At 49.5% G+C, this 24,460-nt stretch overlaps 2 protein-coding genes across 5 annotated transcripts in view; one reads left to right on the top strand and one right to left on the bottom strand.

The window, feature by feature from the left end:
• The window catches only part of dnah7 (dynein, axonemal, heavy chain 7), a 26,704-nt gene extending 16,373 nt beyond the window's left edge, over positions 1-10,331 (top strand). Inside the window, exons 47-63 of the mRNA XM_061286317.1 lie at positions 655-845; positions 920-1,053; positions 1,146-1,481; positions 1,558-1,684; positions 1,895-2,089; positions 3,030-3,122; positions 3,187-3,363; positions 3,467-3,628; positions 3,707-3,907; positions 4,024-4,185; positions 4,625-4,810; positions 5,077-5,214; positions 7,727-7,957; positions 8,085-8,237; positions 8,358-8,535; positions 9,008-9,111; positions 9,830-10,331. Of these exons, the coding sequence (XP_061142301.1) occupies positions 655-845; positions 920-1,053; positions 1,146-1,481; positions 1,558-1,684; positions 1,895-2,089; positions 3,030-3,122; positions 3,187-3,363; positions 3,467-3,628; positions 3,707-3,907; positions 4,024-4,185; positions 4,625-4,810; positions 5,077-5,214; positions 7,727-7,957; positions 8,085-8,237; positions 8,358-8,535; positions 9,008-9,111; positions 9,830-10,036 (2,975 nt within the window). The 3' untranslated portion in view covers positions 10,037-10,331. The remainder of the gene's footprint in view (positions 1-654; positions 846-919; positions 1,054-1,145; positions 1,482-1,557; positions 1,685-1,894; positions 2,090-3,029; positions 3,123-3,186; positions 3,364-3,466; positions 3,629-3,706; positions 3,908-4,023; positions 4,186-4,624; positions 4,811-5,076; positions 5,215-7,726; positions 7,958-8,084; positions 8,238-8,357; positions 8,536-9,007; positions 9,112-9,829) is intronic.
• slc39a10 (solute carrier family 39 member 10) lies at positions 10,330-24,460 on the bottom strand. Of its 4 annotated transcripts, XM_061287186.1 has the most exons (12): positions 24,316-24,460; positions 19,607-19,682; positions 19,169-19,313; positions 17,003-17,986; positions 16,729-16,894; positions 13,549-13,724; positions 13,325-13,483; positions 13,157-13,256; positions 12,832-13,101; positions 12,669-12,749; positions 11,880-12,070; positions 10,330-11,804 (listed from the first exon to the last, which is right to left on the bottom strand). In XM_061287186.1, exons 4-12 carry the CDS (start codon positions 17,960-17,962, stop codon positions 11,652-11,654), a joined length of 2,256 nt encoding a protein of 751 aa, XP_061143170.1. In that variant the 5' UTR covers positions 17,963-17,986; positions 19,169-19,313; positions 19,607-19,682; positions 24,316-24,460; the 3' UTR covers positions 10,330-11,651. The 4 variants fall into 4 exon arrangements, with proteins under 4 accessions (XP_061143170.1, XP_061143167.1, XP_061143169.1 ...); XM_061287183.1 differs by lacking the exon at positions 19,169-19,313; XM_061287185.1 differs by lacking the exons at positions 19,169-19,313; positions 24,316-24,460 and adding an exon at positions 22,417-24,289.

The following is a 24,460-nucleotide window of genomic DNA, read 5'->3' as shown; positions in this document are numbered from 1 at the left end:
GAAAATACGGTATATAATAAAATTAATCAAAGCGTTGATAAAGAAAACAGAATATTCATGCAACAGTATTCATGATTGCTTTCATTAAACACACCAGCGAACAATGCGGGAGTGACCTAGTTTATCCGGCGAGGCAAAGTTTGTCAGCGTCGCTTTTCAAAAGCTTTGCGCCCGGGCCGCCTCCAGGCGTTGCCTCATTTATGGACACTGTTAATGTTCCCAACATGAGAAGAGCATTATCATACTTAATAGGGCTGCGCATGAATATTCATACAATGGGAAACATTGCTAATATTTTCTTTTGCACGAATGCTAATGCAGGCAATGTTGTATAATTCACATTAAGACGCGACACAGAGATTTGATTATGGAAGCCGAGTGTTTTGAAACGATGCTCATTTCCAGGACATGATGGCATTTTGCTTTTCGGCGTCATTTTCGCTGTTGTCTGGCCGCCGATTGAAAGTGGCTCTGGATCTTCATCGGGCAGAGCTCCAATCACGGCAACTGCAAATTCCCAATTTGGCCAATTTTCCCCAAACGGGCTTGGCGCAAACAGTTGTTGATGTTGGCTCGCCGCCGCCGCAGCAGCAGCAACTAAAAGCTGCCTTTTACCCGACGTGTTTTCTTCAAATTGAACATGTTCCCTTGCAGTCCTGCTGGAGAATGTTGGTGAAGAGCTGGACCCCATCCTGGAGCCTCTGCTGCTCAGGCAGACTTTTAAACAGGGCGGCGCCATATGCATCCGCTTGGGAGACAGCACCTTTGAATATGCACCCGACTTCCGCTTTTATATCACCACCAAGCTGCGGAACCCGCACTACCTGCCCGAGACCTCCGTCAAGGTGAGCGGGGACGTGCCACCTTCGTGCCACCTTTGTCACGGATGAGCTCCCTCCCCATCCCGCTTTGTCCTTAGGTGACTCTGCTGAACTTCATGATCACCCCGGAGGGCATCCAGGACCAACTACTGGGCATCGTGGTGGCCCGCGAGAGGCCCGACCTTGAGGAAGAGAAGCAGGCTCTCATCCTTCAAGGAGCTGAGAACAAAAGGTCCACCCCCCACCGCATTCACTTGCACCCAAAAAAGTTCTCCCGCTCTTTTTCAACCTCACCTCTCTCTCTCTCGCTCTCTCCGCATACAGGCAGTTGAAGGAAATTGAGGACAAAATCCTGCAGGTGCTGTCCTCCTCGGAGGGCAACATCCTGGAGGACGAAACGGCCGTGACCATCCTGTCGCAGTCCAAGGTGCTGGCCAACGAAATCACAGAGAAGCAGGCGGTGGCCGAGGTGACGGAGGTGAAGATCGACGAGACTCGCCTGGGCTACAAACCCATCGCTATTCACTCGGCCATCCTCTTCTTCGCCATCGCCGACCTGGCCAACATCGAGCCAATGTACCAGTACTCCCTCACCTGGTTCATCAACCTCTTCATCAGCTCCATCGACAACTCGGACAAGAGCGACGACTTGGAGGAGAGGTGAGCGGCGCCCGGAAAAAAAAAACAATAATAATAAAAATAAACCTATGAGTATCACCCGTCTCGTGTTCTGCAGGCTGCGGATTCTGAGGGATCACTTCACCTACTCGCTCTACGTCAACGTGTGTCGCTCGCTCTTTGAGAAAGACAAGCTGCTCTTCTCCTTCTGCCTCTGCGTCAGTCTGCTGATGCACCGCAAGCTGGTAGGACCAACATTTTGCCAGCTGATTACGGGCATTGTGACTGACCCACAAAATATGAATGCTCAATATAAACACCAAGACTTTTACCAAAAAAAAACACCGGTTTCTGATCAAAAAGTAGAGAAAAAAATACGTCAGGCAAAAAAAAAAAAAACCCAAAATGAATTCTGCCTTACAACAAAAAGCAAAGAGTGTCAATAAATATGGTAGGTGAACGAGGAAGACTGGCACTTCCTGTTGACGGGCGGCGTGGGGCTGGACAACCCCTACTCCAACCCCTGCACGTGGATGCCCAAGAAGTCCTGGGACGAGTTTTGCCGCCTGGACGCCATGGAGCCATTCAAAGGCTTGCGTAGGGACATGGCCCAAAACAGGAACATGTGGAAGGAGGTCTACGATAGTCCGGTGAGTGGCGGCTTCCGACGACAGGCGCTGAGGGCCGACTGTACATTACACACACACAATCCTCCCCTGCAAAGTTATGCTTTAAAATAGTAGCAATGGGATTTAATATCATTAAATGATATTAAATTATTAAATATAGATATTAAATTACAAATAAACGCAAAACACGTCCACTAACAAACACTTGAGTCGTGCTTCAAAAGTGTCTGGCTGAAGTTTCTGAAGAGCAAAATTGTTTGCCTGTGCAATTCAACTCCGTCCGCCATGTTAAATGATAAAGGAACTGAAACTTTATCCAATTAAATCTCTTCATTCCCTATTTTGCTAGAAGCATCCGCGCTGTTTGGATGCACCAACAGCTGTTAAATTGTTATGTCGTGCACGTATTGTGCAGCACACACACATGCACACACATGCACACACACACACGCTTTGATTTATAATCAACACACTCAGCCACCACACTTGGATCTAATTAAATCCAGTTTGTTCCAGTTGCAGAATTTACATTGGTTGGGTCTCAGTTGCCAGAACAGCTGTTCAGTCAAGTTCACACCGTACGAGCGCACCCCCCCCCCCTTCCCTTCCCTCCCCCGAGAGCCGAACGAGGCCTTCCCGTCTCGCAGACGCTAAACATCGCTCACTTGCCCACAGCGTCTGCGTTTCTTCTTGCCCCCCCCCCACCCCTCCCTCCTTGTTGCCTGCATCTTTTTCTACATCTTCCTAGCCGTGTTCTCCGCGCGCCTGCACCCATGACAAATCACTTGGCCACTTTTGGCTTTAATTGCAATGATTCATCTTGGACCGGTTCAATAAAACAGCCAAGCGGCCGCCACCCCTAAAGTTGACGAATAACGTGTAAATAAGTTGCGCAATAAGGCCCACCTTCTCCTGTCCGTGCACGCGTCTCGTAACGGGTTTGGTGTGGCGCCGCGTGCAGGACCCCCACCAGACGCCGCTGCCCAACGAATGGCAGGAGAAGCTGAGCCAGTTTCAGAGGATGCTGGTGATCCGATGTCTCCGGCCTGACAAGGTTGGCGCCGTCCGTCATTTTCTTCGATTGGAACGCTCGTCTTGACTTTCTTTGCGGCCGGCAGATTATTCCCATGGTGCAGCAGTTTGTTTCCGACAGTCTGGGCCGGCCCTTCATCGAGGCGCCGCCCTTCAACCTGAGTAACGCCTTCGGCGACAGCCACTGTTGCGCACCGCTCATCTTCATCCTGTCCCCGGGCTCCGACCCCATGGCGGCTCTGCTCAAGTTTGGACACGAAAAGGTGAGCCGCCACACAAAACTCCAGCTCTTCAGTTATTTTGTTCCAAAGTCAAATGTGGATGGGATCATTTTTGTTCTTGAAATGACAAGATGGCGCGTTGCAGGGCTTCACGGGGGACAAGCTGACGTCGCTTTCTCTGGGCCAAGGCCAAGGTCCCATCGCCATGAAAATGATCCAGACAGGGATCGCCGACGGCACCTGGGTGGTTCTGCAGAACTGTCACTTGGCCACTTCGTGGATGTCCACGTTGGAAAGAGTCTGCGAGGTCACAACTATGCCGAGCCCCTCCGTCCCACAAGCTCGTTTTGCGTTCCCCCTCCAATTTGAACTGCCTTTTGCGCAGGAGCTGAACCCGGAGTCCACGCACCCGGAATTCCGCTTATGGCTCACCAGCTACCCGTCGCCCACCTTCCCGGTGGCCGTGCTCCAGAACGGCGTCAAGATGACCAACGAGGCTCCCAAAGGCCTGAGGCCCAATATCGTCCGCTGCTTCTTGATGGACCCCATCTCCGACCCAAACTGGTTCGACAGCTGCAGCAAGCCGGTGGGTGGGTCGGGGGGGTTGCCCTTTGCTTCCTCCCCGCCATGGCCTTTTGATGCTCTTCCGAGGCCTCGCGGCGTCCGCTACGGCTAACCTTTTGTGTGTGTGTGTGTTTCCAGGGCGTGTTCAAGAAACTCCTCTATGGCTTGTGTTTCTTCCACGCTCTCACCCAAGAGAGGAGAAAGTTCGGACCGCTGGGATGGAACATTCCGTACGAGTTCAACGAGACCGACCTTCGCATCTCCCTGATGCAGTTACAGATGTTCCTCGAGCAACATCAGGTTTTTTTTCACACCTCCGTCGTAGCTATGCTAAGTCTCGCAGCCGTCTCACATTAGCAATATTCCACAACACCCCTACACCTTCTCAAGGATTGCACCGTTGCCATGGTGACATAAATGTGTCACTTTTTCTAATAACCTGACATTTTCATTCTCAAGTGCTGCTGAATTTTTAAGCCCTTCAGCCTCCGGAAAATGCCAAATGTTCACCCTTTCATTATGTCAGAGAGACTTTGAGAAGAACATATCCGGCCATATCATCACAATCATCTCCTTTTCCATATCAGGAGACAATATGATTTATTATCATCTTTTTAAGTTTCTATTTATTTATGATCTATTATATTACATATGTATTTTATTGAATTTTTTGCATTTGACTCAAAGGGACTTTTGAAGTCATCCGTCGCCACGTACTATTGTTTTGTGGTTCCGCCAGGAAGTGCCGTTCGATGCCCTGCGCTACATGACGGGCGAGTGCAACTACGGCGGCCGCGTGACGGACGACTGGGACAGACGGACGTTGCGCACCATCCTCTCCATCTTCTACCACCAGAAGCTGGTGGAAGAGGCCGACTACAAGTTTGACCCCAGCGGGATCTACTTTGCCCCCCCCGAAGGAGACGTAAGTACACAGTCGCTATGGACGCACTTGTGTGGAGCTGCAGGCAAGTGGCGGCAATATGGAAAGACAAACAATATGCGTGTTGCGTTGCATTTGGCACTTGCCTCTCAAGTGTGCCCCCCCCCTCGCCCCCAAGCACACATCTTTTATTCATGAACACGCATTAACATAGTCATTAGAACAAATGTCAGCCGTCCCACGTGCTGTGTTAGCAGCAAGCTTTTTCTCACTCTCTCCCTTTTCTTTTTTTTTTTCCTCTCCCCAAGTACGACAGTTACATCGAGTATACCAAATCGCTGCCCCTCAACCCCTCGCCGGAAATCTTCGGCATGAATGCCAACGCCGACATCACCAAGGACCAGTCGGAGACACAGTTGCTGTTTGATAGCATCTTGCTAACACAGGTACACCTTCTTGCTACTTTCCAATCGCAGTCTGACCGCCTCCCGCTACATCGAGGGGGTTTGTACATTTTTGTCAAACGTTCAGTTTAATGTCACAAAGTAAATAGCGGGGTATTTTTCAAGAGTCTCAAGGACCCACATTGAGAAATTAAACAGGTCATCCATCATCTATTTTGTTTGGAGACAAATGCCAGCTGTCATACTTCTTTAGAAAGTTGGCGGGGGGAAAAAAAAGAACTTTGGCCACCGGTTCCCAAGTGACAGGCCCAGTCTATCATTTTAGGACAAATGGCCCCAACTTGAACACAAAGTGGGGCACCTACTTTGACCGAGTCCTCCTGGGTCCAAACATGACATTAACATCATCTGTGTGAGAATCAGAAACTTCAACTTTAGGTGACTCAGACAGAGACATCTTCTAACCATTTTTTTTTTTTTCAATTAAAGTGATGACAACACTGGAAATTCAATTCCAATGCGAGGATGTGTTCCAAAATCCAGTATATCCAAGTGTATGGCTACACACAATTCAAATAAATCCACATTCCGTTGTCAACCAAATCCCATTTCAAGTTGGGTTTCCATGTTTTAAGCACTTCATGAAAGTTTTGTACTTCATGTGAGTGTCGGTTTCAGTTCAGTTTCAATTTCAAAGGTTCGATGCTGTCACACGCTCATCTTAAAACACTGTGTCAGCTGTTGCTCATACCTTTTTGAAGGTGGAGGTAGAGAGGCAATGGCAGGCAGGCAGGCAAGGGTGGTAGGCCAAGCAAGGGACGGGGAATGGCAGGCAGGCAGGCAGGCAGGCAGGCAGGCAGGCAGGCAGGCAGGCAGGCAGGCAGGCAGGCAGGCAGGCAGGCAGGCAGGCAGGCAGGCAGGCAGGCAGGCAGGCAGGCAGGCAAGCAGGTGGCACGCAGGTGCAAATTCAAATTGTTTGTAATCCAACTAAGGTTTCAACATAAAGGGTTCCAAGAAGTAAACTCAAGTTTGGTTTCAAGTTCCCAAAAAAATACAAGCTTGGAGCAGCCTTGAAGTAGATTGAAGTGGCCTACTTTGTCTTTCTTTCTTTGTCTAACTGAGACAGCAGCCATCTTGACCTGAACAGGTGAATAATCTTGACCTGATCAGGTGACTGATCAGGTGACCAAAGGCTTTGTCAAAAGTCCACGGCGCAAGGCCAGCAAATCTTAAACAAAGATAAGAATTGAAGCCAAGGAAACTAAATTGGCTCCAACAATTTCAATGAGTAAGACATAAAGCAAATCAATCTCTGACCGCACAAACATGCCAATGAGCAGTTTTGGCGCGCCAGCGTGAAACACGCCGCGTGCCAACGAGGCCGTTGGACGCTTTCCCGCACGCTACGCCCAAGTTTGGCCCGCATCCCAGCTCTTCATTTGGAGAACGCTCGCTCGCTCGCTCGCTCGCCTCCCACCGTGAATATTTCCATTTCAGCCAAAACAGGCCTGACAGCCAGGGAAGTCTTGATCCGTGCATATGCTCACCACACACACACACACACACACACACACACACACACAATCATCTTGCAGCAACATTCCCGGGGGGCCCCCTCCGTCTTTTTACATGTTAACTTGCCAGGCTTCAATGTTTGATTGCGCGCTGTTCAAAATATGCCATGCAAGATTAATTAAAGGCAAAGTACAAATGCATTTTTTAGCTGTTTGTTGAGCCTCCTCCAAAAAGTGCATGCAAATTCTCCTTGAGAGGCCCGGCTCGCCTTTGACGTTGCCGAGGCCGCCGTCGCCTCCGCGTGATGCCGCATCATTAGCGCCTGCCTGCCTGCTTGCCCGCCACCGCCGCCGCTGGAAAAGTTTCCCTCTGTCAGATGATGTCACATTTCCAGCTCGGCTCATATGCATATGCACATACTGTAAAGAGATCAAATGCAAGACATCTCATGTCGCTCCAGCTCTTGAGCACAAACTTCTTTTTGGGAATACATTTGTTTTACTCTCCCCATTTGGCACTGTGTAAACATCCAACTGTAGAAATCCAAATGTTTGTTGCTCCAATTTGAATATTTTCACCTGGTTCTGCTACTTCAGGCTTCAGGTCACCTCTTGTTTCATCATTTGCAGGCCGATAGAGAAATAATTGCCTCCGCTGTTAAACAGGGTGCGCACTGACCTTTGGAGACACTTTGCTCATTTAGGAACTCCAATGAACAAGATGAATTTCTATTACCTGGACTCTGTTAGCATTCGAACACGTTCTCATCGCTCGCTCTCAGCGACAGACAGCAAAGCAGGCGGAACGAAAGCCAGCTGGGTGGAGCGCCGAGCCGAGCCGCGCTGGGCCGTCATTAGCTGGTAATTCTACAAACAGACGGCGGCCGGGGGATTGAATAAATGACCAAATTCACGGATGAGCGCCAGCAAGTGGAATACGCTGCAAAAAAGACCTCTCCGGCGGGGTTCCCAACCTCCATCCCTCCCTCCCTCCCTGCCACATCCGCTCAGCATGACGCCGCCTCTCTCCCTCTGATCAGTCCCGCTCGTCAGGCGGAGACGCCAAGTCGTCGGACGACATGGTGTTCGAGGTGGCCGCCGACATCCTCGGCAAGCTGCCGGCCGACTTTGACCTGGAGCTGGTCATGCTGCACTTCCCCACCTGCTACAACGAGAGCATGAACACCGTGCTGGTGCAGGAGATGGGCCGCTTCAACAATCTGCTCTCCATCATCCGAGACTCCTGCATCGACCTCCAGAAAGCCATCAAGGTACACGCATGCCATGCGGGAACACGGCAGTTTTGCACAAGCGCGAGTCGTCGCAATTCTCGTTCGGTTTTGCTCGTTTTCCGTCTTCCCGTGTAAGAAAGTTCAAACTTGTTGACGTTGCGCGCAGGGCCTGGTGGTGATGTCGTCCGAGCTGGAGGAGGTGGTGAGCAGCATCTTGAAAGGCAAAATCCCGGGCATGTGGATGAAGAGGTCCTATCCCAGCCTCAAGCCTCTGGGAAGCTACATCACCGACTTCCTGGAGCGACTCCAGTTCTTGCAGGTACGCGGACACCTACGGTCAGGAAGGCTCGAGATGAGCTCCGATGTCGGAACCCGTCGACTGCGAGGTGGTCGCCCTAACCACGCCGCCGCCGCCGCCTTCTTTGTCCTTCCTCGACAGGAATGGTTCGACAACGGCACCCCGGCCGTCTTCTGGGTGTCGGGGTTCTTCTTCACGCAGGCCTTCCTCACGGGCAGCCAGCAGAACTACGCCAGGAAGCACACCATCCCCATCGACTTACTGGGCTTCGATTTTGAGGTCCTGGAGGACGTCAAGTACAAGCGAGCTCCTGACGACGGTAAGACCGGAGAGATGACGCTTTGACGTGGCGGAGATTGAGAAGCTGAAGCTAATTGACGACTGGCTCAGCGGATGCCGAATAGTGAAAGTGAAGAAGAAGAAAGAAAAATCAGGCCTCCAGCTGGGCGCCAACGCTTGCTAGGCTGCTAATGTCGTCTCGCCGACACACTATTATCTCCAAATGTCTTCTTCCCTTGACGTGGTTTTGCCTCATTGGAGACAAGCGGTGTACAAAAAAGCCGGCAATTTGTTTACAAACGAGTAAGTATCGCTGCTGCGCTTAATCCATTTTCCCACAGACTATAGTTTTCAGTTGGCGAGATGACTGGGGACGCCATTTTGTACGAGTACAAGTCAGACTTTTTTTTTATAGTTTTCGGCCACTTCTCCTCAGGTGTAGGAACGAAAATTGGAGCTGGCACCTGAAAAGGCCAAATAGACATCAACCCCCTTTTCTGGTCTCCTCTCAGGTGTGTACATCCGCGGCCTGTTCCTGGACGGCGCCCGCTGGGACAGGAAGAGCAAACTTCTGGCCGAGTCCTACCCCAAAGTGCTGCATGACACCATGCCTGTGGTGAGTCAGCATTTCATTGGCATTAAGGCTAGCTAGCTGCGTGCGGGGTCAAACAGTTTAGCGACAACGATGAAGCGAGTGAAGGCATTGCCATCCTGACGACTCCACAAAATGACGAGAGATCCATTTAAGAGATGAATGAACCCAGGATGCTACGCCTCCTTATACAATAGCCTTCTAATCCCCCTTTTTCTTTGGAGGTGCTGCTTAGTTGAAACCTCCTGAAGTGCCTTGTCTTTTTTTTTTTTCTTTTCTTTTCTTTCAAGCACTATTGTGATGATTGCGAAACGGACAAAGCTCTTTTCCCGCCGTTTGCGTTGCTGAATTAGCGGCGGGCGCTTGCGTGAAGCAAATGGAAGTAGACGGGAGATTGCCAGCAGCAAGTCATCAGGTTTTTGCCTGATTGTTTTTCTACCTCGTTGTCGCCTTGAGCGCTGATGAATAATGCACATGACATAATTAAAAAGGTGTTTATTATTCACGGGGAGCGGCAAACAACAGAGGCCCGCTTTGAAATGCAAATGAGGGGGACTCGCTTGTTTTGGGGCTTTTTCTTGACGACGTCGTCGTCCGTCTTTTGCTTTGGCCTCAAGGGACGGACGGACGGACGGACACCTCGCCGCCGTTCTCGTTTCATGTTTGCGAGGGCTAAAGTTTCAATTTGGGCCCAAGTGTTTGGGCTTGACCCGTGCCTCTGGTTGTTTCCCTGGCCACTCAGATGTGGCTGAAGCCCATCAAGCGTCTGGAGATTCCCGAACGCATGTGCTACTTGTCACCCGTCTACAAGACCAGCGAGCGCCGGGGTACGCTGTCCACCACCGGCCACTCCACCAACTACGTGATCGCCATGACGCTCAACTCGGACGTGGACGCCGACCACTGGATCCGACGAGGGGTGGCGCTCCTCTGTCAGCTCAGCGCCTGAACAAAACGGCTTCACTCTTCTTTCCACGCATTCTATTTGTATCTCGCAAACTCTATTTGGTATACAAGTGTGACTCGTTCAAATTTACAAAGTTGATGCTTTTGTGAACTCCCGAAAGTCGTTGTGAGCATTTGAAAAGACTCATTTGAAATCTTGAAAATGATGATGACCAATGAATGTCAATGCAACAAATAATGTCATGTCGTCTTTAAAATGTTGACCTTCTGGCTATTTTTGATCAATCACTGTAGTTATGTTTGTCGGACACTCTGGAACGATAAAGGAACAAAATCTTGATGAGAAATCCTTTTAATGTTGCCCATTTGTTAGGACAGCATATGGACATATAGCAAACCAAATTGCTGACCTTCATTTTACAAGCTATTCATCGTGCACCCGCTCGGGCTTTCTCGACGAAACGGAAAAGTTCAACATTCTAAATACAAGACAGCTGACCCGACCCGACCCCACCGACACCGCGAAGACAACAAATTTGACAGGGTGGAAAAGAACATTACAAACATGCCTCCTCCTCATTATTAACGTCAATACGGAACATTTCAGGCACAACTTGATTGTATTTCTTGAATCATCAAATCGGTCTTTTTTTTTTTCTCTCTTTGAATTTAGCTACAAAGCCAACGGAAGTTGGTCTCCATTGGAACTTGTGCAGCTCAAATTCATTTTTCATTGTTCAAAGTCAACACACAAGAACGCACTAGTTGCCTGCCGGTCATGCTTTGGTCAGGATCATCCGATCCGCAGGAGTGACGACCAAAAAGTCAAAGGTGTCACACGGTGACAGGTTCAAGGGGTCGTAGCGACCCAAAGTAGGCAATGCGGCCGGCCTCGCTCATCAGCAGCAGTGGAATGTCGACGGAAAGGGAGGAGATGACCTTTGGGGTCACGTCAAGATTGGACATCCAAGATTCACTAACCGTTTCACCAGATAGCAATGATTGGATTTAGAACAAAAAACAAACACGTCCTTTTATTCTTTCGCAAATTCGAAGGAGATATTAAATCTCCACTTCATAGCGTCATTGGCAGCTTACACCTAGGCGTTAATAGGAAACGACACTAAATACCGTTCGGTAGAAACTAAAATCGACACTGCAATCAAGTGAAAAAAGAAAAAAAAGGAACTACAGGTAAGACTGAAGATCTGCTAAACCTTTCTCGAGGTCTCAGCTAATACAAACATCAACGGCATTTCTTTTCTTGACGCGACCGTTGCCACGCGCTTGGGTTGGGCAGCGGGTTGCGCAATCGAGCCAACGCAAATGGACAATTGGAAATTGTGAAGACAAGTTTTGCCATCGAGTCCACAGTTGCTTCATTTCACATTTGAGGGTGCGCTAGTGAGCAAGTTGGGAGGGAGGGAGGGAGGGAGGGAGGGAGCATCCTTTGCACCAACATCCAATTTGGACAAAACAAGTTGGAGAAGAGCGAAACGGCTCAGCTCGGTTGGGCTCGCTTGTGCTTTCAGGGAGTCACGCTTCGACGGGTGGCGGCGGATGGATGGATGGATGGATGGATGGATGGATGGATGCGGGGGGGCGTAAACATTACAAATGAGGTCAACACCGCGATTGTCAACACCGAAAAGCCACCTTCAAAAGTCAAAGTGGAAGACGATGCGGTTCTCGAAGATGGCAATGAGCAGCATGATGGCGAACCCGGTCAGCAGGCCCAAGTTCTGCAGGATAAAGTGTCCTAGCTGGCAGCGCTTGTGCTCCTCGCTGTCGCCGTGGAGCAACTCGGGAAGCTGCCGAGAAAGAAAGCGGGCGGGATTGAGCGGAAGCCGCAGATGAGACCCGCTCGACGGCGCTCGCTCGCTCACCATGTCCACCAGAGCCACGTAGAGGAACATGCCGGCGGTGACGGCAAAGATCCAGCTGGTGACGTTGTGCGTGTACTGGCCCACGGCGGCGCCGATCACCATGCCCACGTAGGCCATGAGGGCCGACAGCAGGTTGTAGACGATGGCCTGCTTCACCGACATGCCCGCTTTCAGCAGCACCGCAAAGTCGCCTGAACACACGAGCGCAGCTTGAAGGCACAAAGCGATACAACGCCTCCGACCCCAAAGACACCGCTTCAAAAGGATTGGGAGGTTGGACGCCCGTGGAAATGAGAGGAAATTTGAAAAGGGGCGGGCTGGTGAGAGGAGTAGCGAGGAGGCGGCGGCCATTTGCCTCCCTGCGTGCTCTTCCTGGCTAATTAGCAGCATGCAGAAATGAGCCCCCGCCATCAGCCGTCAGTCAAAAGGCACTTTGACTCCTCCGCAGTGGCCCCCGCCGCGAAGGAGCTTCAGCTGGCGACGGGCGTCTTTTGCCTGCTCCTCAGCCACGCCCTTTTTGTTGTTGAACGGGAGGGAGCGCTTGTCAAAAGGCCGGCAGCCGGCGCCCTGTGCGTGCGTCCCGCTGGGTTCTTTCGCAAAGGCGAGGCCAACCAAAATAAGCTCAACATCTGGATTCGTGCGGCTAAAACGCTCCCAAGAAGCCCTTCAGAATGCAAACACTGATTCCCGACAAGCGCCACAGGAGTTTAAGATTTGAAAAAAGGCAGCACTTTACAAAAACAACGATCCTCAGGGGGCCATTGGCAACCAAGACGCTGAGCCACTTACCCAGTTCGTGAGGTAGTTCGTGGCAGAAAACAGCCACCGAAGTACTGAGGCCTCCCGTGAGGTTGGCGCTGAACGCCGCGCCTGCACACCACAAAAAGGGTTCCCCCCCCACCCCGCCGTTAGACAGCGCACAAAATGGCAGAAGAAGAGGCGGAGTTTGTACCTATGGCCAGCCCGTCGCTGAGGTTATGCATGCCGTCGCCCATGATGACCATCCAGGCGATGCTGGAGATGCCGGCGTCCTTCATCTCCTGATGGGAGTGGCAATTGCCGCCGTGGGAGTGACCGTGGCCGCGCCGCTTGGCCTTGCGTCCGTTGGCATTGGCGGGCGACAGGCCGCCGCCGTCGTCGGCCGTCGGCGCCACCTCGCCGGGGGACTCGGCCGCCGTCGGGTCGCGCCCGTCGTCGAAGGCGACGACGCTGCCGTCGGGCTCTGAACGGAAGGCGCGCGTCAGCGGACGGCAAAAGCCCGAGCCGGCGCTACTCACCGTCACCGAGCGTCTTCAGGTGGACCCATTCGGCATCCGAGCGCCGATTCAATTGGTGGTCGGACAACTTGCGGCCGATCTTGCCCTCTTTATCGGCGGCCTTGCCACGAGAAAGAGGAAGTGAACATTGGCGTCCAAACATCTGCTACGAGTCTGGCGTCTCGTCACCTTTTGATCCTTGTAGTGCTTAAACATGCCCACGCAATGCTCGAAGATGAAGAGGAGGTAGATGCCGGTCAAGGCCGTCAGACCCTTCCACACGCCGTCAAAGTCGGTGGCCAGATCGTCGCCGTGGCTGGGGTCGCTGTGGTCGTGCTGCCCTCGAGACTGTCGGCACAGAAAGCGGATTGAGATGGGATCGGGTCCGGACGGGTGATTTTTTTTTGACTCACGTGAGGGAGCAGGTGAAGCAGAGCGTCGCCGCTGAGGGTGCCCACGGCCAGCGCCACCAGGAAGGTGAGCAGGAACTTGAAGCAGGACCCGTTGAGGATGGGCACCAGAACCACTCCCAGCAGAGACAGCAGGCTGATGATGGTGATGGACACGAAGCCCCACACCCAAATCCACACTGGAGACAAAAGCCGGAAGAGGAGCGAGAAAGTTTCAAGGCACAATCTGCTGTCATTTACTTTGTTCAACGCCTTTGATGGAGGACACCGGGCGAGCCAACGCCATAAAAAGCCACGCTATCATTTCAAGTGTCAAGACAGCACAAGGCCAAAGTGGAAAAAGTGGGCGACTTTTTGGTCACAAAATGCTTAATGGGGTAGGAAATTCAATGTCACTGCCGCCGCCGCGTTTGCTAAAGCGAAGCCGGCCGGAGCCTTCGGCGCCCACCTTTGCTTTGGGCTTTTACTGAGCCGAGCGGATGTTGACAGCGAGGTTAGAGAAAATTAGAAAATAATAATACATAAAAGTGAAGTCTGAGCTGGATGCTCAGAAAATGTCAAACGCAAGCGTTCCGCCTTTGACATTGGCTGCTTTGTGATTTTGGACCGCCACCTTGAAGCTTGACAAAGCTTTGCGACATGATATACCGCAGCCGTGCGTACTCAAGGCGACATCTCTCAAGTGAGCGGAGAAAGAACTCATAAGTGGCGAGCAAAATGGCAGCGGCGCCGGCGCCGCTTCCCCTTGCGGAACGGACCCCAGGTGGCCAAGTTGGTGAGCAGATGATGCAGCTCGAGTGCTTTTTAGGTAAACCCAATCAAGCTGTCACTGTCTCATTAAGCAGCTGTAGGATTAAGAAACATCAGAGGAAAACATTTCCCTTGGCAAAGGTTCTTGCTCGGGCCCAAATGCCTCTTGGCGGCCGCAGTGAGGACAATTTGGAGGGCTGGCCGACATCTGGACCATTCGCCGCGGCTCAACCTGGCCGTAGCGTTTCAAGTAGCACTTAGCTTAGCATCAAGAGACATTCATGAAGCGAGCATCGATGGAGACAAGCTATCTTTTTGTGGTCTCAAAGCGGAGCGCACACATTTCACACGGAGGTGCGTTGAAAAGTTTCAAAGGTCAAACAAAGTTCATTGCGAAAGTGCATTTCACCCGAAAGCCCCATCTTCACACCAAGTGGTCGACGCCTGGGCCCGCTGCCCTCTTTGAAGCCATCCGCTACCATGATGTTTTGGCTCAAGCAGATCGGATCGTACCCAAAGGATTTGGTGCTAGTTATGGGCCGGATCAAACATTGCAGCAAGTGGCCAACATTGTGTGCTTCTTCAAACAATGGATGTGCTATTTTCTTTTCCCCAAGGTGCAACTTTTGGCCGCGCTTGCCAGAATAGCCAAATCATCCTGCCGAGAGAGCACAGAGGGCCCAGTCCCCGGCACATTCAATTGGGCTCATCTCCAGGGCATCGGCCGCACATGTCCTGGTAAAGTGAGGCGAGCGGAGCCGCCCAACCCGCCGCTCCCCATCCTTTCCCCAATTATGAGTCTCCCGTGAGCCGCGCGGTGTCGCTCCTAATTGGCACGACGCTAAAAGGAGGTGCGGGCATTGTGGGAGCGCGACTGCAAATCTCCCCCACGGATGCCGGCGGGAGGTAAACGGAAGAAAGCCCCCGCGGCGTCGCCTACCGACGAATGGCGCCGCGGCGCCAGCCACTAACGAGGCGCCACGGCTGCCCTTTTCCACTGGTCGGGGCCGTCTCCCTTGTTTACGTTGCCATTTTTCGGAGTGTGACGCAGCGCTGCCTAGAGCACATTTACGTATTTGCTACAGGTTCCGGTCACGCTTGCTCTGAATGATTAATAAAAGAGGGAGGGTGCTCATCCTCTTCCATTTGGTTCTCACCATTCAAATTGGGATCAACAAAAGATTGCTAGCAAAAGGCGTCTCTCATTTGCAGTCAGTGAACATTGTTCCACATCCCGTAAGTAATTAACTCCAAACACTCTTATTCTATTCTGCCGTCATTTTCCTTGGCTTCCAAGAGCAATTTATGACGAGCATTCCCCAAAACCCAATGGCACCAAATACATCTTTAGAATGGCGCTTGTGTTCTAATCAAAGTTGACAATTTGTACTTCTTCACATTTAGGGGAAAAACACTCCATTAGTTGGGAATGTTTTTTTGTTGTTGTTTTGTTTTTTAACCTAAATCTGTTGATTTTAAAATGATGCTCTGGTGAGTTTTCATCAGTGCTCAGCACAGCAGAAAATGAGGGAAAATGGATTATTCCAACTGGGAAGGAGGAAAACAGCTAGCCTTTTTCACTTGAGTGGAAATGAGACGATCTCGGTTGTCCGGTAACTGTAATTCAATCGCCCAACCTTTCTCGTCCGCCTGGTTTGGCTGGCTCCACTACACGAGGTGGCGATGTTGCTCGTTTGCCGTGGGGCTCCATTTAAAACCAAAATGCTCCAGCTCTTCATTTTCTCGGCCTGTTATTTCAAATTGTTCTCCTGTCAGATTTCGATTTTGAAAGGCCTGCTTTGAGTGGCAATCTAATAACATGAATGTCTTTCTTCAGCTTTTGGATGATCACTCAAGGCTATTAATGAGTACCAACTTCCTCTAACGCAGAGAAGCAAATCAAAACCAGCAGATGAAATCATATCTTCCAGTTCATGAAAAGGACAAAAGCGCAGGTCAACTTGACGAAGCGTTTACGCGAGTGACGAGATCACGCGGCGATCCTTAACCTCCTTTATGACGCTGCTCTTTTTAATCAGTAACAGGGCCTTACGCTGACAATCTCCGTTTGTGACGATCCATTTTTGTTTTCTTGAGCATAAAGTACAGTCTCAAATGATGGAAAGTGAGAAGTTAAAATGGCAACCAAAAAAGATTTGAATAGATGCAATGACTGGAGAGGCCAAATACGGGTTGATACAACCTGAACCCGTTGGAGTGCTTGATGTGACTTGACGTCTGCTGGCCTTCCTGTTCAGACTAAGTGCACTCCAAATCAAAGGGTGTGTGTGTGTGTGTGTGTGTGTGTGTGTGTGTGTGTGTGTGTGTGTGTGTGTGTGTGTGTGTGTGTGTGAGATCTTGTCTGCGCTAGCTCGAGTGCTGCCACGCTTCAGCTGCAATTCTTTGGCGGATCGATGGATGCGCGCCTCTTACCGGAACTGACATTCTCTTCCGCGTCCATCTGGTGGTAATGGCGGATGCACACGCGGCTGTCGATCTGATACAGCAGGGCGGGGCACAGGTAGGTGAACTGGCCCGGAGAGATGAGGGAGTCGGGACTCAGCCCGTAGTAGGCCAGGAGCTGGGTCAGGTTCAAACACTGGCAGAGGAAAGGGAGAGGGCATTTTGGCAAGCCAGCAAACGCCCCGCTTGGGAAACACATCCGACAAGTTTAAAAAAGCATTTTCATTTGTGTCACGCACGCTACCTCCTCATGCTTGTGAGCCAGGCCACCGGGGTGTCCCGCCAGAACGCCGCCCGGCACCGTGGCGGTGTCGGGCCCTCTGGGCGCTTCCCGTTTCTCCTTATGAGAATGGCCGTGACCGTGATCCACTCCGTTTTTGTGCTCGTGGTTGTGATCGGAGAGGCCCGTGGCAGACGGGAGGGTTTTGTTTTGACCCCGTTGTCCTCGGACCCTTCCCGGCTTTTTGGGCCTCTTGGTCTTGGCCTCTGCGGGGGCGGGAGAGGTCCGCAGATCCGTTCGGTCGGTAGACGGATGCTCCGGGTCGGACGGAGGCAAATCCGTGCCGCCTCGAGTGTGTTCCGAGTGTCGGTGGCCGTCATCTTCGGGATGACCGTGGCTCGGATCCGCGTGGTGCGCGTGATCGGGGCTGTGATTGTGATCGTGATGGTGTTTCTGGGGGTGCTCCGAAGATGCGCCGGGAGGCGTGGTGGAGGGCCGGCCGCACCGTGTGGCCCCCTCTTCCGCGTGCGGCCGCTGGGTGGCGGGATGGTGATGCGCGCGGTCATGGTCGTGAGCCTCGCCGTGCGAGTGGAGGCCCTCCTGCACGTCCAGAATGTCTAGATGGGCCACGTGGTCGTGGCCGAGATCCTCGTGGTCCACGTCCACCACTTTGATTTGGCCTAGACCCAAGCTAACCAGCAGACTCTGGAATCCTTGGAAATCCAGCCGGTCCTTCTGGCCGTAACGCCGGAACAACTGGCGGATGTAGAAACGCTGCTCTTCCTCTAACGAAGCTCCCGTCGGAGAAGCTCTTCTTACGTACGGGTCCTGGGAAATCTGCAGGTCATTGTGGGCGTGGTTGGCGTGGCGATGAGCGCGGTGCTGCTGCTGCCGGTGGTCGTCGCCGTGACAGTGGCTGGACTGATGGTAGAGGAAGGTGAGCACGCACAGGAAACAAAATCTGGTGTGCACGTGGACTCGCATTGTGCTTGCCCGACTTCTGCTCCCCTGCAAAACAACAGTTTTTATTTTTTTACATCACCGGAGATAAATAGTCAACAATTCTTCTAAATTGATTTGGATCCGCAGCCACCCGGCAGCTCATAGCTTCAGTTGCCGAGCAAGTTAGCTCAGTGCTGTGGCCACTTTTTCCCCCTTCTGTCCTTGCCCGCATCTTTTTTTTTCTTCTCCCTTTTCGCCGCGCTCGCTAAAGAACACGCTTGAGCGCTCGAATTATATGGGCTCCGTGTTAACGGGGCCTTGAGCTACTCGGCACAAGGAATACAATTGAGCCCGTGGCCACGTCGACATCAGCTGCGGCTAACCTGAAAAGCTCTCAAAGGACATTTGGAGCACTGGCCATGCTGCGTTGAAAACACAAAAGATGCAAAAAGAAGTCAATAATATCGCATATGAATGCCATATCCACTCTCTGTTGCTCAGAGAATTACGCATCTAATAAGCAAGATAAGCCTTGTGGAACACAATCCACGCTTGAGAGAATTGAGCAACAAATGACTTGTTCCCCTCACTCCCCCCCAAAAAGAGCCCCAAGCAGCAATACCATCGGAGTCAAATGATCATCATGAGGTCTCGGTGAAGCCCGAGGCCGAGTGCAGTCGGGCAAGACTGCTGCGTGTGGGGGCCGAGGACTAAATCGGATGTCAGATGAGCCACACGCTTAAAACACAATCTTAGTCGGGTTAATAGTTGACAATTAGCAAAAGGCGCAAATTGTGAGCGGAGGATAACAAACTTTTTTGTCGGGGTGCGCAACTCCCAAACAAAAGACGCTTTGATCGCCATACGTGGTGGCGGAATACCATTTGAGGACTCGTTTACGAGGAGGGGAGGGGTGGGGTAGGGGTCTGGTTCAGATACCAGATGACCCGGCAGACAAAGTTTATTAGCTCCTGACTGTTGTCTCCTCCTCCCACGCAAGTCGTAAAACAATAAATGAACGTGCCGTCTGGCAAGTCATAATATGAGTGGAAAAATAGAGGATGGCATATTTGCCAGAAGAGAAGAGAAGAGAAGAGAAGAGAAGAGAAGAGAAGAGAAGAGAAGAGAAGAGAAGAGAAGAGAAGAGAAGAGAAGAGAAGAGAAGGAGTGTCAAACGTAGTCAAGTTGATTCCCGAGTCGTGACTCAACTGCCGTACGAAGGAACGCCAAGGCGAGCGAGCGACTTACCTCCTCGGGCGGCTGGATGAGAGGTGTGAAATTACCAACGATGGCACTCTGTCTGAAGGTTCCGCATTAAGTGTGGCGACGAGCCTACTTCATGCTTGTCCGCAGTGTTTATAAACAAGGCGGCGGTGACCTATGAACCTGGCTGCTGATAGGGGAGGGCAAAAGCAAATCACACCCTCTCACTAGGCACAGAGGCCTACTGTCTTTCCTTGATTACAAGTCTTCAAAGAGGGGGGGGTAGACCCCAAAAAGTGATTTCATTCATAGCATTGCCATTTGTGAACTGCAAAATAATCACCCAATAAAAAATGCAACGGCAGCTGAATTTGGGAGCAGTGAATACAAAGCAGTTGACAACAATTTCAAGAAACTTTTCAATGTCCGCAATTTCATGGCCAACGTCCAACTCCAGCTAACAATGACACTTTGGCAACTCACGTGAATATTCTTTCTTCCGTGTGGGACCTCCACTTGTGATGCTGCTGTTTCAGGGGGCTCTTCTCAAAACGGCACTCTGGAAAGAAAATGAAAAGTTCACTTTTGTGCAGCAGCGTTTTGTTGTTGCTCTCGTTTATCGACGTGCTGAAATGTAGTCAAGTGAAAGAAAGCGTTTGCATGTGCCCGCCCGTGTTCTTTCCGGGTCACTGATGACAGCAGGATTGCAGTTATGGGGGGGGGGGGGGGGGGGGGGGGTTGTTGTTGAAACCTTAAGCTGCTCCATCTGATTCTCACATGACCAATTCAGTTGCTTCTCGTGTCAGTTGCAAGCGTGGGACTGCAGGCAAACGCAAACGCCGAATGCCATGTGACGAGAGACAGCCAGCGAGCTTAGCCAGTTGGGCTTAGGGTTGGCAGGTGCCACCAGTCACGTTACTTTTTATTTATTGATAATAATACTCGTTTATTTTCCTATCTCAGTTCCAAAAGTCAAACCCAGGTCGGCACGCTTAAAGAGTGGCTGATATCAATTTGATTAGTACTGCTGACAAAAAAAAGAAACATTCATTTAAATGTGTTTTACTTTTGGAGTTGAAATTCGGAAAGAAATGCACACAAATATAAACAAAAAGTACTTTTCGTTTTATACATCTTAGCAGTTTGTCAAATTCTTAAACGAGAACCGGGAAAAAAAGACAGACAAGCCACAGACGCAATCGGAAATTCTGAAAGCCTATTTCTTTTCCGGCATTGTTTTGAAAGTTTGTGATTGGAGCAGAATTTAAGAGTGACGGGCAGGTACTTGCTAAAAGCAAACTAAATCACAAGAGCAACTACAACGGAATGTGTTCAACAACAGAAAACCAAGTCCTTACCGCTTGTCAAAAAGCCGCAACCAAACGTTTGAACCCAAGCGAAGACCACAGAATGCTTTCAAGTCCAGAGGCTCAACTCATTTGTAGGGCGCCACGGTGTGTGTGTGTGTGTGTGTGTGTGCGTGCGCATGTGTGTCAGGTAGCTCCATTTGTAATGCATGAGGAAGGTCCTATAATAAGAATAACCTCAAAGACGTCAAAATTGTGAGTTGACTTTCAGCGTTTACGTCGATGTGGAAGTGAAGTCGACTTGTTGACTAATTCAGCTCAGCCCTCGGTCACAATTCTATTCCAGCCTTTTGTCCACAAATTGGTGGACAGAGAGGGAATGAAAGAATCCTCACTCTTACATGGCTAGTGTGCAAAAGTGGTGGCACGGAGCAGATTGCGGACACTGTGTGAAATGCCACCACCGCAGCAACCTGCTCCATGTTTACCAGATAGCACAAGCGCTCTGACCTTCACTCAGGTATAGGGTTGCAAAATTCCGGGAATTTTCAAACTTGGAAACTTTCCATGGGAATTAACGGGAATTAACGGGAATAAACGGGAATAAACGGGAATAAACCGGGAATTTACTAAACTGAAGGTATGTTCTTATTAGGGAACTTAAATATAGTTGTGTAAAATAATATTTTAGCATAATCCTGACTAAAACAACCAGATATCATGCAGCACAGTTGAATATCTTTGCTATCACATGCTCACATAGCTGCAGGGCCACTGAGACCACGCCCCCTACATGTGCTGTTCATTCCTCCATCACATGCACAGATGATTTATACAATTCTGGACCACACTTTTGAGTCCAGAGCACACAAATTGAAGCCAGACTTTTGAGCCTGTGGACTGCATGAAGTGAAGTAAGTTTTGATGACATTATATGGTAATATATTTAGAGATATTTTTATATGTAAGTGCTATATTTAGCCTTATGGTGGAAAAAATAAAACTGGTCAAAACCAAATAAACCACAATTTATACAGTAAATATCACTTTAACAGACAGGAGTGGAACTTTGATGTTGCTAGATATCATTTGCACCTAAGTAAATAACAATAACTAATAGTTTTAAAAACATCTTGTATATTTTGGATTTTATGAGTTGTATCTCCACCAGGATACATTGGACACATCCCCAGGGATGTGTAGCTTCACAGACACATTGTTGTATTTTTTCAGAGTTGTGGGTTAAGAATTAAGAACAATAACATTTAGTTGTTTTTTTATATTAAATTATAAACAATTTAATAATTTTAATATAACTTCAACAGCTCAGGGACATCAAAGAGAGAAAAATGCCACGTGCGCCATCCGATGTGTGGAGACATTTCACACAAGCTAATTTGCAAGGAAAGTCTTTGTATATCTGCAAATATTGTGAAAAGGCATACACAAAAAATGCCACAAAAATGCAGCAGCATATTGCAAAGTGCAACAAATTTCCTCAAGGCTCAACACGTGCAACAGATGGGAGTTCCACTAGTAAAATTTAACTCCACGTTCATGTGTTTGTTCTGTTTGATTGTTCAACTTATAAATAAATCTGTTTTAATTGTATCTGCTTTAATTGTATTATTTTGCTTATAACTAAACAATTATTTTTGCTTAGATATGATACCTTTCCACTAAATTACCCTCAATTCCCATAAATTCCCATTAAATTCCCATAAATTCCCATAATTCCCATGGAAAGTTTCCAATTTGGAATATTTCCAAAATTCCCGAGCTTAACTTCCCATGGAAATTTACCGGAAACTTTCCGGACATTTACCGGAAATTTTCCACCCCTTTGCAACCCTACTCAGGTAAGGCAGCAAAATAGATGGTGGCAACTTCATGCATGCATTCAGTTCAGAAAATGGATGAATTGCGAGCACATGGTCAGAGGACTTTTTCTTACTTTGGTACTTGTCGGTGAACTATTTCACTCACCTGCAGGCTGTCAGTGGAGACCAACAAACATCACGGGTGACTGTATGTCCAGAAAGATGGCTAGTCAACCTGACAGTTTGTCACAATGCATTCATTGTGGAGTGCTTTCCAGTTGGGCTAGGAACAAGCGGCAAATATTTCTACAATGGATTCTTTTTCGATTCTACGTTGCAGTGTTTGTTTGACATCAGAATGACAAGATGTGTGCTTGAAGTCACGCGGCCGGCCGGCCGGGCGAGTCGCTTACCACCAATTCACCCAAGATGCTTTCTTAATGACTGCAAAGAGAATATTGGCAGGCCGTGTGTCCTCTCAGGACCTTACAGAACTTAAGTCGGCTAGTCTTTCACGGAATATAAAATGTAATTCGGTGCCAAGAGAACAGCAAATATGCGGGGATTACTTGATGCTACTTAAGATGCATTACATTCCGATCCTTAAATCTCACACTGGCACAAACATGAGATAATGTTCATTTCACCTAATGGAAACAAAAAGCCAGACTTAACCGTGTTGCTTAACGTACTACCATGAATTTAAACATTGAATTACTTTTTGAAAATCACTATCGGACATAGGCTAACCGGTCTTGCTTTAAATCTCGGATTTCATGCCGTTTTATTTGCTTTTCTAAGCTCCGGCAGCGCAGTCGCGGAATTCGGCAAAAACCCGATGACCTTTTTAGCAGCTTTCATGTTCTACAAGGAAGGCGTAGAGCTTCGGACCACGTTGATGCCCAAAACTTTGAGGAAGGGCTTTTTGTTTTGGACTCACATTAGCCCGGCCTTTTGGAAACATCTCAATGTGCTACACATTTTCTATTACATTCAATTGCAACCACACGAGCATTTTTCAAGATTTGGAAATACCGTTTTTTTCCGTGTATAGTGCGCAAAATGTAACTAATTTATTGTCCTAAAATCTGGGGTGCGCATCATACATGGGTACAAATTTTTTTTTTTTGCGTCCCTGCGTGTGCAACGATCATTGGGACTTAAAAAAAATAATTTTTTTTTAAAAATTCATAAAAATTGGGTGCGTATTATACATGGGTACAGGCTTTTTTCCAGCATCAGCATGCCATTTTTAGGGTGCGTATTATACATGGGGGCGCATTATACACGAAAAAAAACGGTATATTTGTTGTTTTGAAGGTGTCACAATCCAAGTATGGAAACTTAGGGGGCAACCTATTTTTCTAAGAAATGGAAAAAGCTGGAAACAAAGCGGAAAATGCTTAGCAGTGAATGCCTATATGAAGGGAAAAGGCATCTTCGGGGCTTTTCCGATAGCTTTGTTACAAATGTCGTTTGGAGTAGTCACATTAAGTTGGTGAATTGGCCACTTAAAACAATTGCGGTTTAAGTGCAACGCTCGTTGCAGCGGCCCCGAAATAGACCGGCGGCGGCGGCAACCAGCAGGGCTTAGTCGATGTGGCCACACCAATGAAAAAGCAAGATAACCACCAAATCATCACTACCACCCGTCTAAATGTTCAAATGAACGAAACGTCGAACGAGATGCTCGCTAAGCGTTCGCTGCACGTGGCGACGAGGATAAACACGCTCGAAGCCTCCGTCACAATCGCCATGATTAAGTCTGCCGCACGATTAAGGCAAAAAGGGAAAATAGCAGCAACGGCAGGAATCCTAAAAAGAGGAAATGACTCAGAGCAGCCTCTTTATTTGCACGGCTTGGCGACAAGCAGCTGCTAAAGTCGCTTGGAAAAAGAGCTAGCGGATGAGCACGCAGGAAATGAGATGAGAAAAATCCGCCAAACGACATCGTGGAAACGTTTGCAACAAGTGGCGAATTTGCCTTTGGGAGCAGAGCAATGCGCTCGCGTCCATGTTGTGGGAGTGAATGAATGAAGAGTAAATGCCTTATTCGGGTCGTTACCTCATTCGAGTGCCGTGTGCAGCTCCTCTCCACTCGGTACGAAAAAGAAAAAAAAAGAAAAGAAAAAGAAACTTCCGCGTGTATGCGGGAGGAAGGGGCGCTTATTCCCCAACGCCGTTTACGCACTATTTGCCGAGTCGCAAAA

Source organism: Syngnathus typhle, linkage group LG9 (assembly GCF_033458585.1).
Source record: "Syngnathus typhle isolate RoL2023-S1 ecotype Sweden linkage group LG9, RoL_Styp_1.0, whole genome shotgun sequence".
In the NCBI taxonomy this organism is placed as follows: Eukaryota; Metazoa; Chordata; class Actinopteri; order Syngnathiformes; family Syngnathidae; genus Syngnathus; species Syngnathus typhle.
Note: the sequence above shows the minus strand (reverse complement) of the source record. Positions and strands in the feature narration are given on the sequence as shown.